Source organism: Rhinoraja longicauda, chromosome 7, assembly GCF_053455715.1.
Source record: "Rhinoraja longicauda isolate Sanriku21f chromosome 7, sRhiLon1.1, whole genome shotgun sequence".
In the NCBI taxonomy this organism is placed as follows: domain Eukaryota; kingdom Metazoa; phylum Chordata; class Chondrichthyes; order Rajiformes; family Arhynchobatidae; genus Rhinoraja; species Rhinoraja longicauda.
In genome coordinates this window covers 13955459-13973256 of record NC_135959.1, presented here as the reverse complement: position 1 = coordinate 13973256, position 17798 = coordinate 13955459, and the positions used below count along the sequence as shown (strand labels likewise).

The 17798-nt window shown below is 40.7% G+C and overlaps 1 protein-coding gene across 2 annotated transcripts in view; it reads right to left on the bottom strand.

Annotated features, from left to right (window-relative positions):
- tmem131 (transmembrane protein 131) overlaps positions 1-17798 on the bottom strand; it is a 157661-nt gene that overhangs the window by 13009 nt on the left and 126854 nt on the right. For both annotated transcript variants that reach the window (XM_078402120.1, XM_078402121.1), the window contains exons 27-33: positions 17430-17572; positions 11369-11555; positions 10700-10885; positions 9417-9575; positions 7723-8312; positions 1519-1688; positions 40-185 (exon numbers count right to left, since the gene is read on the bottom strand). In XM_078402120.1, coding sequence (XP_078258246.1) covers positions 40-185; positions 1519-1688; positions 7723-8312; positions 9417-9575; positions 10700-10885; positions 11369-11555; positions 17430-17572 — 1581 coding nt within the window. The remainder of the gene's footprint in view (positions 1-39; positions 186-1518; positions 1689-7722; positions 8313-9416; positions 9576-10699; positions 10886-11368; positions 11556-17429; positions 17573-17798) is intronic.

Genomic DNA, 17798 nt, shown 5'->3' with positions numbered 1-17798 from the left:
ATAGTTACAAAAGTAGTATTCATGACGAACATGCTTTACCTTGATTTAATGTCGTTCTGGGTTTCCTTTTTGATATTTCCTAGGGATTTCCTTCCTTTAAGCTTTAACATTTGAAACATGTCCGTATCATCTTTCTCTTTGATTGATGACACCGTCTTCCCTTTTTTCTTATCTGAATCTGGAGACTAAATGTATTAAAAAAATTAGCTAACTTTTGTCTGCAATCTTTAGTCATAAAGTTTAGCACAAAGGATGTGACTATTTTCAATTTGTCTTACCTCATGAACCCACCAAAGCCCCAAATCCTCTCCACATTAAAGATTCCTCCCAACTAGAATATGACATGCACTGTTCAGAAAATGACCTCTGTTGAGTCACTGAACACAAGTTAGATCATCACTCCGCAGTACACTTTTCATTTCGCAAGACCCCAAGGAGAATCCTCACGCACACATTTCTGTCCTTTGCTTTATTTTTATTCACAAGTTTGCTGCTTGCAACCTATGCTCCCTTTAGACTTGAGATCCAGCACGTAAACAGGCCCTTCACCCCACCAAGTCCGTGCCGACTAGTAATCACCCCGTACATTAGCACCAACCTACACACTAGGGACAATTTACAATTTTACTGAAGCCAATTAACCTACAAACCCGAACGTCTTTGAAGTGTGGGAGGAAACCAAAGCACCCGGAGAAAACCCGTGTGGTCACAGGGAGAACATTCAAACTCCGTACAGACAGCACCCATGGTCAGGATCAAACCCAAGTCTCTGTCGTCCCTTTCTACTTTTTTCTCTAAACTATTAATCTTAAATAGCTTCTAATTTCTATAATGGGGTGAAATAGAAATGTTAGTTTAATCTTGTTGGATTTGCTAAGTGCTTCCAGCAGTTTTAAAATTTTGTGCGAGTCCCAGAATTTGTAGGATAGGCTAAACTCTGACTGACATGGCACTGCATGTAAAAGGATTGAGGTACATTTTGAGAGAACAGATGAATGTGTCAGGGAATAGGTTTGAGGAGGTCACAGCATTCAACAATTGGAAGGATCTTAAAACGGAAAGGGAGAAAGACCCGTAAGTTGAGAGGGCAACTGTCAGTGATTGTGGGTTAGTTGCTTTACATGAAGGTTAAAGATATCTGGAATATCTGAAAAGATTCACTAATTTTCTTCAAAATATTCAAAAGGATGTGGAATTAAAAAGAGATAATGCTCAAAAGACTTCGACTTAGGCAGCAACTGTGGTTATTGCTGACAACATTCAGTAGTTCTGATAAAATCTTTAAACTGAAATCTTCTGTATCATTTCCACAGATACTGCCTGCCAAGTGTTTTCAGCACTTTCAAATTTCTACTTTCAGCATCTGCACTTTCAATTCAGAATTAATTTACTGTGTCTAGAATGAAGCCTGAATGTAAATTTAAACTTTAAACAACTCTTTCACTCGATTCAGAACTTCAGCCAAGATTGGTGAAAAAAAAAGATTAGGTTTCAATTAAAGTAAAAAAGACAACCAACCTCCTTGAGGGGTGATTCAACGTCTGGATTGGACGTTTCAGTGGTGGTGGATGAGCTGTCATCATTATCAGCATCTTTTGATTCATCCTCCAGTGGTTTTCCTTTTACCCGTTTGTCTTTCTCTTCACGTTTTTTCTGTGCTTTAGTTTTGCGCTGTAATTTTACTTTCCCTGTAAATCACAGCAAGAAAAATTTCACGTCAGTAGAAAATTCAAAAATTTAAGCCACTATGGACTAGGTTGGATTAATGACGAACATTGGCTAAAAGGTTGGGTATGTCGGCTTCTCCTGGCAGATGGGATTCAATTCCTTGTTATGAGTTAATTTCATACCAAACATTGAGATTTTTTTTTACAAATCATGGCTGGGGGAAAATAGAGACCAAGTACATAGCTTCTGTATATTTGACGCATTTTCTACAGTTGTCTTCACAATATAGACTGACCATCATGGGCAAGGATGATGCGAGGAACACTGGAGGGAAGAGAAAATGTTCTCAATCAGTTGTCGGATTTAAAAGAATATAAAATACTAATTGAAAATGTTGGTTTCCTTATAATTGTTCTCAATTTGGGACTTGAGGTTCTATAGAAGAGGAACCCGTATTAACATTACCCAAATGGAGAAACCCAAACATCTCCACTAAACATAAAATGGCCAAATAAAAGGTCATTGTAGCTCAACCAGTTCTTGTCCCCTGCCCATTATCAAGACTAGTTCAAGAATACGTACATCAACTGGTTTCTGGTTAGAAATCGGTTCATAAAAACATAATTTGTTTTGTTAAATCAACTTTCCATAATCCCAGAAAAGTAAAAATGAAATGAACTACTAAGGTCCTGGAAAGTCCCTGTTTATTCCAAGATACAAAGATTCTGCAAAAGAGTATATTATATTCTATTAATGCAGCTGCTTTAGATAAAGAGCAAGGGAGTCAGACTTGCCCATAGAACAATAGACAGGTGTAAACGTGTTAAATAAGCAGAATTAGTAAAGTAGTAAAGATCTTGGAATTATGTGTTAACAGGATGTGGAAATTCCCACATTTATTGTCCACCCCTGACTGCCCGTGATAAAGATCTGAGGAAGGACTCAGACACAAAACATCACTCACTCGGTTTCTCCAGAGATGCTGCCTGACCTGCTGACTTACTCCAGCATTTTGTGTCTATCTTGCCCAGGAAATGAGGCAGCAAGTGCCAACCACATTGTGTGAGAAAGCAAGGACAGCAACACAAAGTATTGGAGGACCTGAGGTACTTTCTTTCTCAGTGTGGTAGTGGAAGAGTCAGTGTCAAAGAAAATACAGCAAGGATACAGGCCTTTGGCCCATTGAGTCTGTTCCAACCATCAAGCATTCGTTGACACAAATCCAATCTTTTATCCTTTCCTCACTCCAACTTCCAACCATATTGTATCACTCATTTAGACTTCCTAGAGGCAATTTAGAATGGCCAGATAACCACATCATTTTAATGTGGGAGGAAACTGAAGCATCCAGAGTAAACTTGCATGGTCACAGGGAGACCTTGCAAGCTCCATACAAACAGCACTGGAGGTCAAGATTGTATCTGGGTCACTGGCGAGGTGAGGTGACAGCTATAACTACGACAGAGCAGCTTTTTACGCCTTTGAATATTTTTGACGTACATAAATTCTTGATATGCAAGAGTGAAAAGTTGCCGTGGGCAAACAGGAATGGACAAGTTCATGTTACAATCATAAGCCAGAACTTCCCAAATGTGGAAAAGGCTTATGTGGCCTACTCTCAAATGGCAAAAAACACTGTTGCTTTCAGTGCAGAATGTATGGGTCTTGCAACAGCTGATCCTTAGCTTGAGATCTTGCAATGAAAGGTAAGCACTGGGGCACTGACTGAAACTATTACACAGTCGGCCATTCATTCTGAATGCATTCAGAGTCCAGAAATAACCAATTCTATGCAACTCTGTAAATCCTTGTTGGCTGTCTAGGTGACTAATCCTGCCAAAATGAAAGCTACCTGTGCCTAACTGCAAACTCACCAGTTTAGTTAAAAACTTGAATTTTTAACCTCCGTTTTATTGACTGTAAAGAATATAATGTAGGATTGTGCAAATCACTGGCATTTTCTACAGTGATTATAGTTAAACTAATTAACCTGCAAAATAGAACTTATTGTACGGGTAGAAATTAGAGGAATATTTTCAAATGTTTCTTGCACAATTGGGGATGCAGATTCAAACCTAGAGATAGTTGTTACAGCCTTGAATAATCAAATCTAAAAGATCAAAGCAAACACTCATGAACCTAACCTTCTCATGGAGGGCCAGCATTCACACAGGTTGCTTTTTAGATGCTGGTGTGTTGTTGAGCTTGGATACAATACAAAGTTCTGTGACTCACTTTACACGAAGTGGCTCGTGTTGTCATTATTAATTCCGCATGTGGTGGAAATCAGAACAGAGTAGATTATGCAGAGGTGTCAGACCAGATAGCTGCCTAGAATAGAGTCTATCATAATTGGAAAACCATTCAAACATTGCTATTAACTGGACAACTCATTTCCTACTGCGGTCAGGGAAGTTTAATTGTAATTTTTTTTTAAGGCAAATAACAGACCAAGTCCATGGAGGAATTTCAGAGGCAGAGCACAATATACATTTACCGACCAGGATTACATTTTGGGTAATAGTGTTGTCAGAAGGATACTCTTCGCTGCAAATTAAACCTTTATCTGCACCGTAATACCCATGCATTTATTTTGCCACACTCAATATTCTATCCTTCACAGATCAACCTCATCAACAAAGCCTAGTAATTTCCTACATTCAGGTTCTTAGGATAATTAATTGGATTTTATGTTCCAAGCAGTAAACAGTTGCAAACATTAAAGTATTTAATGACCTCTCAATCTATTGAGGCTAATTTAACACCCCTCTATGGAATACAGTCTCTTCTTAACCCAGGAAGCTGCATTTACTGAGCAAATAGTGCTATTTGCAATGACTATAGAAGTGTTTACAGAAACACACCTTAAGCTATCTCACGACAAACCAAAGGCTTCTGTAAAGTCAAGGCCACGTGCAGTGGTTTTTGCTGTTCTTTGCATCTCCTAGAGCGGGCGCAAGGTGAGGGATTAGCCTCTGGAAGGATGGAATATACAATGTTATTCAGGGAACTCTTTGACCACTGGGGTAAGAATAATGATTAATGAGTGTTCACAACTGCTTAGCACCAAGAGCTAGGCAGCAACCTTGTTTAGGCTAGTAAGTGATGAACATTTGCTGTACAGAACAGCTGCAATGTATGCCTCACCATCTCTGATCGACAATCATGTTGCCAACAAATATTAATATCCCATCAATGTCCTGGAGGGCACAAACCGTAAGGTTGGCACGGTGTTGCAGCGGTAGAGTTGCTGCCTTACAGTGAATGCAGCGCCGGAGACTCAGATTCGATCCTGACTACGGGTGCTGTATCGTACGGAGTTTTTACGTTCTCTCCGTGACCTGCGTGGGTTTTCTCCGAGATCTTCGGTTTCCTCCCACACTCCAAAGACGTACAGGTTTGTAGGTTAATTGGCTGGGCAAATGTAAAAATTGTCCGTAGTGGGTGGATAGTGTTAATGTGCGGGGATCGCTGGGCGACGCGGACCCGGTGGGCCGAAGGGCCTGTTTCTGCGCTGTATCTCTAAATCTAAAAAATCTAAACCACAATCCTACTTCAGCAAGGATCTACTATGGATTTTGTTTAGATTGCACCACGTACTTTGTTTGCACTATTATGGTTGGTTTACCTTGTGTTAATGATAATTTATTGCATGATTGATTATTGAACATTTATTTGTTGTATTATTGCGTCAATGGGCCAATTAAGCTGCAGCAAAGAATGCCATTGCTCCCTTCCAGGTACAAATAACAATTAAAAACTGTTGCCTCTCAGTCATAAGCACAACTGGACCAGCTCCCAAAGGGCTGACCCAGAATGCTGTATGCCCATTCCCTCCACAAATGTTGCCTGGCCTATTGAGTTCTTTCAGCAGTTTGTTTTGGGTTGTGGTTATATCAGAAATGATTAATGTTGATCTCCAACTTCCAGTCTCTTGATCTAGATTACGAGTATATAGTCCCCCTTTCCTGCAGAGGTGCATGGTAACAATACAGATTTAAAAAGTTCCTTTGAAGTTCCCATCTCACCACCTTAAAACATTCTTCCCCTCCATCACGAGAGCCACATTGCTGTATTATGCTCCACATACAGGATGCATTGAATCAGCTTTCCAAAACTTAAAATCTACTTCACAAAAGTGATAGAAGTTAAGGAAACCTGCTTCGGAGCACTTGCTCTGACTTGGACATTCATTGCCTTCCATCAGCATCAGGTCCTAATTGCAGAACTTGACACTTAACAGTGCTCTGGGGAAACGGAGACAATTACATTTTAAGACACAGCTAAACAAATTTTGGGTTAAAGCCTAGATGGTAGAGGTTGAAGCAGAAAAATGTGAATTGAAGTCCAACCACAAGGAATATGACAAAAGAACATCTAAGAAACTGTCACTCCAGTATTGCTCCATCAAAGGTGGATCATTTTTCAGATGAGATATTTAAACTAAGGGCTCTTCTGCTCTTTTGGATGATTATAAATAGATGATCTGGTCATGATAATGTTAAGTCAGAGAGATGCCTGTGTATATATGATCTGCCACATTTTCTATAATGAAACAGCAACTGTATAACAACAGACTTTGTTGTCGATAATCCATATTGGATTGGTTGCGAAAGAACAATAGATAAATAAAAATCTCAATGTCAGCAGGATGAAGGACCTACTGACTTCAGGAAACGAGGTGGTGCAAACACCCCAGTTAGAATCAATGGTGCCAAAGTGGGGATGGTTGAGAGATTTCAGTTCCTCGGCGCAAGTATCACCACAAATTGCTCTGGACCAACTACATTAAATCTATGGCCAAGAAGGCATACCGATGCTTCTATGTCCTCAGAAGTGGAAGGAAATTCGGCATGCATCCACAACTCTTACCAGCTTCTACAAATGCACCATGGAAAGCATCATCGCAGTTTAGTTTGGCAACTGCTCGGCCCAACACTGCAAGAAACTGTAGTTGTGTCTGTTGCCCAATCCATCACACAAACCAGACCCCTCCATCCCATGGACTCCATCTATGCTTCACACTGCCTTAGAAAAGTAGCCAACATAATCAAAGACCATTTACACCCAGTCATTCCCTCTTCCATCCTCTATAAAGTCCACTCATAAGCTGAGAGTGTCATCCTAATCTCCCATCTATCTCATTTTGGCCTCATGGATACTTCTTTTTAATCTGCACTTTCCTTGTGGCTTTAGCACTCTGCACTCCAGTATTTTCCTCTTTGCACTACCAGTCGTATTTGCGTATGGTTTGATTGTACTCATGTATAGTATGATTTGACTGGCCAGCACGCAAAGAAAGTTTTTCACTCTACCTTGGTACATGTTATAATAGTAATAAAATCTTTGGGATGGATAATAAGTGCTCATCTTGTCACCTGCATACCCCTAAATAGGCAAGAGGAATTCCTGGACCTGTCACTAAGATCTAGACAATAGACAATAGGTGCAGGAGTAGGCCATTCGGCCCTTCGAGCCAGCACCGCCATTCAATGTGATCATGGCTGATTATTCTCAATCAGTACCCCGTTCCTGCCTTCTCCCATACCCCCTGACTCCGCTATCCTTAAGAGCTCTATCTAGCTCTCTCTTGAATGCATTCAGAGAATTGGCCTCCACTGCCTTCTGAGGCAGAGAATTCCAGATTCACAACTCTCTGACTGAAAAAGTTTTTCCTCATCTCAGTTTTAAATGGCCTACCCCTTATTCTTAAACTGTGGCCCCTTGTTCTGGACACCCCCAACATTGGGAACATGTTTCCTGCCTCTAACGTGTCCAACCCCTTAATAATCTTATACGTTTCGATAAGATCTCCTCTCATCCTTCTAAATTCCTTCTTTCAAATCTATTCAATAACCTCTCACCGCGCACCCCCTCATTACTTACACCTTTGTCAACTGGTCCCAACCTTTCCAGCATATGATCAGACTTCTGATCCTCAAATTAGTCGATCCTTTAGACGTTTACTTCCTTTGCGCTTTTATCAGCTTCAAGGCATTTGATAAGGCATGCTAAATTGAAATGGTTATCTACACAGGCTGAATAATGTATTACCTTTATTTTTCGATGCTGGCGAGGGTGGCTGTTCTATAAAAACTTCTAGTGAAGGGGATTCCGGTAGTTCACATTCTCGGTCCACTGTGTCTCCAAGACCCGTGATATCAGAATCCTCCGAGCTGTGCCTTATATTTGCACTTTCTGTACACGATACAACGGGAGGCGATGGATGTGACACAGTGTTCTCAATAGGTTGCTCCTGTTGTTGAGGCACTGCTGGTAATTGTGGCAATGACTGAAGTTCCACTTGTATCTGTGTCTGCTGCTGGTGCGTTTGGTGAAACTGTCGCGATGTTTTTGACCGCCTGCTTGCCTGGCTGTGGGGTGGATTTGCCTCAGGGGCAATAGCATTTGCTTTTGTGGTGGCAAGGGAAGATGCAAGGGTAGACATTCTACCAGTATTATTTGAGTTATTTGCAAAATTTTTTAGTTTTGGACTTTCAAAGTCTAAAGAGTTTCTGTTGCTGTGCAACTGTGACGCAGCAGAGAATTGTTTGTGGTTGGCTACACTGGGTCTTGAAGAACCACCTCCTCCAAATACTCCTCTTGAGGAATTGTGATTTGATTCTGATCCAAGTGCATTTAAACTGTAGACAGCAAATAAAACAAAATGAGACTGTTTAAATCTACAGGTAAGTTCTAGGAATAAAGCAATATTTCAGCAAATAGGAATTACCTATTCTTTTATTGCACATAAAAATCTATGTAAAAATGCTCTTTTTCAAACGAGATGTAAAAAATATATTTATTATAAAATATTGTAAGATCAACAACTAATATTACTAAAGGCTATTATTATAAAGGTTATTAACAGCAAGAACACCTTCAGCATTTAAGAAGGGGCACAATGAATTGCAAACCAAAATAACAGCGATAGGCATAAGATTAACATCAAGATTTAGGAACAAAAAAACTGTCTTGGATTCATTCAACACAGAAATATTGTAAATGGGTTTAGAAGTTTGCGGTAAGAACGTTTATGGGAGGCATAGATAAGGGAGACGGTCGGAATCCTTTTCATAAGATAGAGAAATCAAGTACTGGAGTGCATAGCTTTAAGGTGAGAGATTTATTTTACAGAGGGTGGCGAGTGTCAGGAGTGGTGGTTGAGGCAGTTACATTCGTGGCATACAAGAAACTTGGAAGGCAGATGGATGTGTAGGGAATGGAGACATATGGGTTAGTTGCAGACAGAGTTGGTCTTGGCATCATGCTTGCCACAGACTTTGTGGAGGAAGGGCCTGTTCTTGTGCTGTACTGTTCTATGTTCTAAAGTTATCTGTTCAAAACCAGAATGGCCATGTGCACAGGAAATGCAATACAATACACTTATATATAGAGCAGTACTTTGTATGCCATGAAAATCTTCCCTCAAAATTTTATTGATTGCTATGAATAAAAGTAGGGCCTAAGTATCCACTTTGAAGAAATTATTTAGAAAAACTACTTTGGATGTCAGATTTTAGTAGTTATTAAATTAATTGGACACTGGCAACTGTGGAGCATTACTACTCATTAATGGTGACATGATATTTTATTGCCTATCATTTTAAAGAGTAGATCTGCAAGAAAACAGAATTAAAATCTAATATTTGACTAGCGACTAGCAAACTGCTATCAAATCCAAATTAGTAATTTATTCCAACAAATTCACAAGGGAACAAAGATCAGGTCAAGAACATTACACTTACTTTCCATCTGATGAAATACCAACTATTCTCCTGAGATCGAATGTCCTTCCCACATCAAAGGGAGGATTGGACCCCTCTAAAGATAAACGTCTTTTGAAGGGCTCCCATATTCCTTGAGCTTCTAAATAAGCTGTTCCAATCACCAAAAGGAACAAAACACTAGGAAAGAAAACAAAGTATTTAGAGTCAAGTTAACACAAAAATGGTTCTTTAACACCTTGACTTTAACAAGTAAAATAATTCAAAGGAGATAGAGTGTCAGTATTTATGCCTTCCAACTGTGCTTTAGATTCATAGCAGTAGAAGATGGCTTTATTTTAAAGGACATTCCGGGAGGATGTATTTTCTTTAATTTATGGTTCTACTGGCAACTAGGATTTATTCCACACTTCCCTTTCACATGCTAATATATTTTTGGACCCGTCTATGTTTGTCAATCCTTCGTCAACTAACTAGTAAAGAGAAGGTAGACACAAAATGCTGGAGTAACTCAGCGGGTCAGGCAGCATCTCGGTAGAAGGGTCTCGACCCGAAACGTCACCCATTCCTTCTCTCCCGAGATGCTGCCTGACCCGCTGAGCTACTCCACCATTTTGTGTCTACCTTCGATTTAAACTAGTGAAGAGCTTTCAGCTGGTGAATGGGCAGGTCTGTTTGGAGTCTTGGTGCCTTGAACACCACAAAGCAGGTGAAGAAACTTCAAGCTAAATTGATCTTCTCAGTTTGTAATTGGGTACATATAGCAAGCACGATTCCAGGGCACGGATAACTGACTAGTTACCTTAATGTTCTAATGGAAATAAGAGTGGCAAGACATTTGTTTGGGACACACAGCTCAATGAGCCAAATGGCTGTTTATGCAAAGCAAGCAACAGATTTTGTTGCACCCTGCGCATACTTTACGAGCCAGATAGAGCTCTTAAGGATAGTGGAGTCAGGGGGTATGGGGAGAAGGCAGGAACGGGGTACTGATTGAGAATGATCAGCCATGATCACATTGAATGGCGGTGCTGGCTCGAAGGGCCGAATGGCCTCCTCCTGCACCTATTGTCTATTTACATTCCAAAGCCTTGGTTCTGTCAATCTTTGGGTGTATCTTTGTCTGAGGAGAACGTGTGCATCCTATATTAAACATTAAATTCCACAAATGCAGACTTTCTCATTAGCGGCGTTCAGAGAATAAACCACGAAGATTACAATATGTTTAACACAAAAGTGAATAGTATATTTTGAAATTGTATTCTGCAACCGTTATTAAATAGCAGCATTTTAATAGAAGGTACCTCATTATTCCTGAGACGATCACGTACAGTCCTAGTTCCCAGTTGGGTCTAGGCAGGGCCTCTGCACATGTTGCCAACATATGGTAAGGGAGGGATGCATTTAATACAAACACAAATTCGGAACCTCCTGATGTGATAAGTTTTAACTCGCGGATTACTCTGGAGGCAGTGAAATCTGGTGTAAACCTGAAAACAAGACATGCTCATCAGATCACTCAAAACTGTCAACAAACCCAATGAATCAAACAAACTGCAAATTTAACTTTTAGTGCTGCAAATCACATTCCAACAATCTAATCTCTTCACTGCTACAATGATATCTTGAAAGTAGACACTTTTTTTTTAGGCAATGAATTATTTTATCTTATTTCACATGGAACTAACAGTCCAACACAAGCACTTAGACAATTTGTTCTGATTTTGTTTTGGTTGGCCAGAACACTGCAAAGCCTATTTAAGGGCTACAAATCATGTATGTGATTCATGTTTAAAAATGTGGCAACCTTAGAACCAATAATAAAAATATGTCCAGTATGTTTTTGAACCACAGTTAATTTTAGTTATATTTCCAAATTAACATTAGTGCAGATAATGCCAACAATCTTTGGATTGAGCAGCTTTCAAATATTTAGAAACAAAAATAAAGAGAGGAGAAGCTTCAGGACTCACAATATAATAATTTCTTTTGAGGCATTCGGTTTTAGTGCAAACTCTTGACAGTTTACAACTTTGAAGCCATATCCTTCACAGATGTATCCACTGATCTCCATTGACTTGACAAAGACTGGAAGTAGTCCTGTGTTTTCTACTTTAAAAATTCTCTTCAGCGTGAAGTTTGGCTCTCTCATTTTCATTTCTGCAATTTAAAGAATTATCTTCACTATATGCAAACATGCAAGACTTTCCACAATTTTCTCCACAATGACTGTTGCTGGGATGGAATTGCTCGAGTGCTAGGAATTATTAAATTATTCACCATAATACTTTATGCAAGCCTAGATGCTTCATAGATCTAAAGAAGATATTGAACCTATTCTGCCCATGTCCAAAAGAGAGCGAACCACTCTAATTCCCACTTAAATCTCTTGGTACCTGGCCCATTAGATTAAGATGGCCAACAATCACACATTGAACAGGAAAGTTTGCGTCCTACAGCAAACTGAATTTTCTTTTACGTAGGCAAAATGAATGAATGAATAAGTATATACACATACTTGGCCAATAAACTTATTCATTCATTCATTCATTTTGCCTACGTAAAAGAAAATTCAGTTTGCAGTAGGGCGTAAACTTTCCCAAATATTTAAAGGGAAGGCTGGAGGGGCCAAACAGAATAGGGGGAAAGGAGGCCAGGAATCCTCATTAAAGAACATGCAAAAGTAACTTCTAATTACGCTCTCCTCCTCAACCCCCTCCCTCCCCTTCCCCAGGCACCCTTCCTCCACCAGAGTTGTTTTACCAGTTCCACAGTTCTCCACATTGTTTTATTCACAAAATGCTGGAGTAACTCAGCAGGTTGGGCAGCATCTCGGGAGAGAAGGAATGGGTGACGTTTCGGGTCGAGACCCTTCTTCAGACTGTTTCTCCACATTGTTTCCCTCTTGAGATCACACCTTCCCTAGTCAACAATGAACCTACTAGGGCACCATCCTGCCTGGTTATTAATGGCCAACCCTGATTGGTCCTGGTTTTTTCTCCCTTCCAGCTCTTCACCCCCACCCTCTACTTTCAGTCTGAAGAAAGGTCCCGACCTGAAACAAAGAGTAGGAATTAGCAGTTTCCTTTCAGAGTGGCAGGTAGTGACTAGTGGGGTGCCGCAAGGCTCAGTGCTGGGACCGCAGCTATTCACAATATACGTTAATGATTTAGATGAAGGAATTATAAGTAACATTAGCAAATTTGCAGATGACACAAAGCTGGGTGGCAGTGTGAACTGTGAAGAGGATGCTATGAGGATGCAGGGTGACTTGGATAGGTTGGGTGAGTGGGCAGATGCATGGCAGAAGCAGTATAATAATGTGGATAAATGTGAGGTTATCCACTTTGGTGGCAAGAACAAGAGGGCAGATTATTATCCGAATGGTGTCAGATTAGGAAAAGGGAAAATGCAACGAGACCTGGATGTCCTTGTACATCAGTCACTGAAAATAAGCATGCAGGTACAGCAGGCAGTGAAGAAAGCTAATGGCATGTTGGCCTTCATATTGCAAGGATTTGAGTGTAGGAGTAAAGAGGTCCTTCTGCAGTTGTACAGGGCCCTGGTGAGACCACACCTGAAGTATTGTGTGCAGTTTTGGTCTCCTAATTTGAGGAAGGACATTCTTGCTATTGAGGGAGTGCAGCATAGGTTCACTAGGTTAATTCCCGGGATGGCGGGACTGTCATATGATGAAAGAATGGAACGACTGAGACATGGCTACAAGAGGACCAGGGCTGGGAACTGAATATTCAGGGGTACACAACGTATAGAAAAGACAGACAGGTGGGCAGAGGGGGTGGGGTTGCTCTGCTGGTAAGAAATGATATTCAGTCCCTTGCAAGGGGTGACATAGAATCAGGAGATGTTGAATCAGTATGGATAGAAATGAGGAATTGTAAGGGTAAAAAGACCCTAATGGGAGTTATCTATAGGCCCCCAAACAGTAGCCTCGACATAGGGTGCAAGTTGAATCAGGAGATAAAATTGGCGTGTCACAAATGTAATGCTACGGTGGTTATGGGAGATTTCAACATGCAGGTAGACTGGGAAAATCAGGTTGGAAATGGACCCCAGGAAAGTGAGCTTGTAGAGTGCCTTCGAGATGGATTCTTAGAACAGCTTGTACTGGAGCCTACCAGGGAGAAGGCAATTCTGGATTTAGTGTTGTGTAATGATCCTGATCTGATAAGGAGACTAGAGGTAAAAGAGCCATTAGGGGGCAGTGATCACAACATGATAAGTTTTACTCTGCAAATGGAAAGGCAGAAGGGAAAATCGGAAGTGTCAGTATTACAGTATAGCAAAGGGGATTACAGAGGCATGAGGCAGGAGCTGGCCAAAATTGACTGGAAGGAGGCCCTAGCAGGGAAGATGGTAGAACAGCAATGGCAGGTATTCCTGGGAATAATGCAGAGGTTGCAGGATCAATTTATCCCAAAGAGGCGGAAAGACTCTAAGGGGAGTAAGAGACACCTGTGGCTGACAAGGGAAGTCAAGGACAGCATAAAAATTAAGGAGAGGAAGTATAACATAGCAAAGAAGAGTGGGAAGACAGAGGATTGGGACTCTTTTAAAGAGCAACAAAAGTTAACTAAAAAGGCAATACGGGGAGAAAAGATGAGGTACGAGGGTAAACTAGCCAATAATATAAAGGAGGATAGCAAAAGTTTTTTTAGGTACGTGAAGAGGAAAAAAATAGTCAAGGCAAATGTGGGTCCCTTGAAGACAGAAGCAGGGGAATTTATTATGGGGAACAAAGAAATGGCAGACGAGTTAAACCGTTACTTTGGATCTGTCTTCACTGAGGAAGATACACACAATCTCCCAAATGTTCTAGGGGCCGGAGAACCTAGGGTGATGGAGGAACTGAAGGAAATCCACATTAGGCAGGAAATGGTTTTGGGTAGACTGATGGGACTAAAGGCTGATAAATCCCCAGGGCCTGATGGTCTGCATCCCAGGGTACTTAAGGAGGTGGCTCTAGAAATAGTGGAAGCATTGGAGATCATTTTTCAATGTTCTATAGATTCAGGATCAGTTCCTGTGGATTGGAGGATAGCAAATGTTATCCCACTTTTTAAGAAAGGAGGGAGAGAGAAAACGGGTAATTATAGACCAGTTAGTCTGACATCAGTGGTGGGGAAGATGCTGGAGTCAATTATAAAAGACGAAATTGCTGAGCATTTGGATAGCAGTAACAGGATCATTCCGAGTCAGCATGGATTTACGAAGGGGAAATCATGCTTGACAAATCTACTGGAATTTTTTGAGGATGTAACTAGGAAAATTGACAGGGGAGAGTCAGTGGATGTGGTGTACCTCGACTTTCAGAAAGCCTTCGACAAGGTCCCACATTGGAGATTAGTGGGCAAAATTAGAGCACATGGTATTGGGGGTAGGGTACTGACATGGATAGAAAATTGGTTGACAGACAGAAAGCAAAGAGTGGGGATAAATGGGTCCCTTTCGGAATGGCAGGCAGTGACCAGTGGGGTACCGCAAGGTTCGGTGCTGGGACCCCAGCTATTTACGATATACATTAATGACTTAGATGAAGGGATTAAAAGTACCATTAGCAAATTTGCAGATGATACTAAGCTGGGGGGTAGTGTGAACTGTGAGGAAGATGCTATGAGGTTGCAGGGTGACTTGGACAGGTTGTGTGAGTGGGCGGATACATGGCAGATGCAGTTTAATGTAGATAAGTGCGAGGTTATTCACTTTGGAAGTAAGAATAGAAAGGGAGATTATTATCTGAATGGTGTCAAGTTAGGAAGAGGGGATGTTCAACGAGATCTGGGTGTCCTAGTGCATCAGTCACTGAAAGGAAGCATGCAGGTACAGCAGGCAGTGAAGCAAGCCAATGGAATGTTGGCCTTCATAACAAGAGGAGTTGAGTATAGGAGCAAAGAGGTCCTTCTACAGTTGTACCGGGCCCTGGTAAGACCGCACCTGGAGTACTGTGTGCAGTTTTGGTCTCCAAATTTGAGGAAGGATATTCTTGCTATTGAGGGCGTGCAGCGTAGGTTCACTAGGTTAATTCCCGGAATGGTGGGACTGTCGTATGTTGAAAGGCTTGAGCAATTAGGCTTGTATACACTGGAATTTAGAAGGATGAGGGGGGATCTTATTGAAACATATAAGATAATTAGGGGATTGGACACATTAGAGGCAGGAAACATGTTCCCAATGTTGGGGGAGTCCAGAACAAGGGGCCACAGTTTAAGAATAAGGGGTAGGCCATTTAGAACGGAGATGAGGAAGAACTTTTTCAGTCAGAGAGTGGTGAAGGTGTGGAATTCTCTGCCTCAGAAGACAGTGGAGGCCAGTTCGTTGGATGCTTTCAAGAGAGAGCTGGATAGAGCTCTTAAGGATAGCGGAGTGAGGGGGTATGGGGAGAAGGCAGGAACGGGGTACTGATTGAGAGTGATCAGCCATGATCGCATTGAATGGCGGTGCTGGCTCGAAGGACTGAATGGCCTACTCCTGCACCTATTGTCTATTGGCTCGTATGCACTGGAATTTAGAAGGATGAGAGGGGATCTTATAGAACCATATAAAATTATTAAGGGATTGGACATGTTAGCTGCAGGAAACATGTTCCCGGTGTTGCGGGAGTCTAGAACCAGGGGCCACAGTTTAAGAATAAGGGGTAGGCTATTTAGAACTGAGATGAGGAAAAACATTTTCACCCAGAGAGTTGTGAATTTGTGGAATTCTCTGCCTCAGAAGGCAGTGGAGGCCGGCTCACTGGATGCATTCAAAAGAGAGTTAGACAGAGCTCTTGGGGCTAGCAGAATCAAGGGATACGAGAAGGCAGGAATGGGGTACTGATTGTGAATGATCAGCCATGATCACATTGAATGGCAGTACTGGCTCGAATTGCCGAATGGGCTATTCCTGCACCTATTTTCTATGTAAACCTCTCTAATCAAGAGGGAAAATATAGATCTCACATAAACTTGCAACAATTGCATTCACATTAGCCTCACTAAGGATCGAACTCTCAGCCTAAATTGATTCTTACCATCCACCATCTAAGCCCTCAATATTTCTCTCTTAAATTTTCCCCATTGTTGTAAAGAAAGTATGAGTAGGCAGGTCTTACTCTTCTCATTCCCAATTCTTTAAATTAACTTTCTACTGTGCTCTACATCTTTCACAAAAAAATGATTCAAACTTATGCTATGGTAGTTAATATCTTACAATTTCTCCACTAATTTGAAATTCTTCAATTAAAGAATACACACACACTCACAGCAACCACCAGCATGTGAATGTTTAATGCTCACATTTCCTTGCAACGTAGAATGAAGCTAGTTAGCCCATCAAATCCATGCTGGTTCACTACATAATTCCATTTCACAGGCGATGATCTAGTTTACAACCATCTTGGTCTGCCGGACAGTACCAGTGGTAACAATACATTTAGCAAGCCCTCAAAAGGGTATTAAAGTATAAAATGTTGCACTGCCACTTGCAACCATTTTGATAATTTCATGTTAAAATTCTTTATTTTTCTGAAATGGTTGGGATACTTTTGACATTTCACAGCAAAGGCAAATAATTTGTGGTTAAAATTTATGGTCTTTTGCAATAAATCGTGCATTTAGGTTAAGTTAACAGGAAAAAAAAATATTGAATTTCAGGGAGAATCGAGGAAGAGAGGACGTGTTTTTTTTGTAATAAATTAAACTCTGTCTGGATGGTAAAAGCACCTCATCTTGTTGCATTAATCACTAAATCTTGCCATTATATGATAGCTGTTAATTGGTGTTTGTATTGATTGATTGTCACAGCACTTACAATTGCACAAAGCAATTAATTTGTTCAAATGATTTGGGAGATCCTGAAGATATTGAAGCTGTTCTTCAATAAATTTTCATGTATGGAGCTTCATCCGAGCAGTTTCTTTGGCAACACCTCTTACAGGACTGATAGTTGCAATTTAACCATTATCCTAATTTCTTTACTTCACTGTAGCAATATCCACAATAATTATGAAACTTTCAACAGCATTAAATTACTTACTATCGGAACAGTCTTTAAGCAAAACTTCGTTAATTTTAAAACGCAAAGAACTCCCTGGTCCAGGATGCTTTCCTGCCAGCTTCAGGCTCTCTGTTGTTCCTTGCCCCTGCACCACCACTGCATCCACTACTGTTAAATTGTTTCTGCACATGGTAAAGAATCAGTCAGTAAGACATTCATGGATCAATAATGCACCACATTGCAGAGAACCTTATAAAAAAACTTTCTTAATTCAATATGTAATTGGTCCGAGAAGAGTATTCATATGATCAAGCCGAATTAAAAAGAATCACACTAATTAGCATTTATTTAAAAATCAAGATAATTTAAGTACAGAGAATTCCAAACTATCAGTGGTAGAACCTGAAG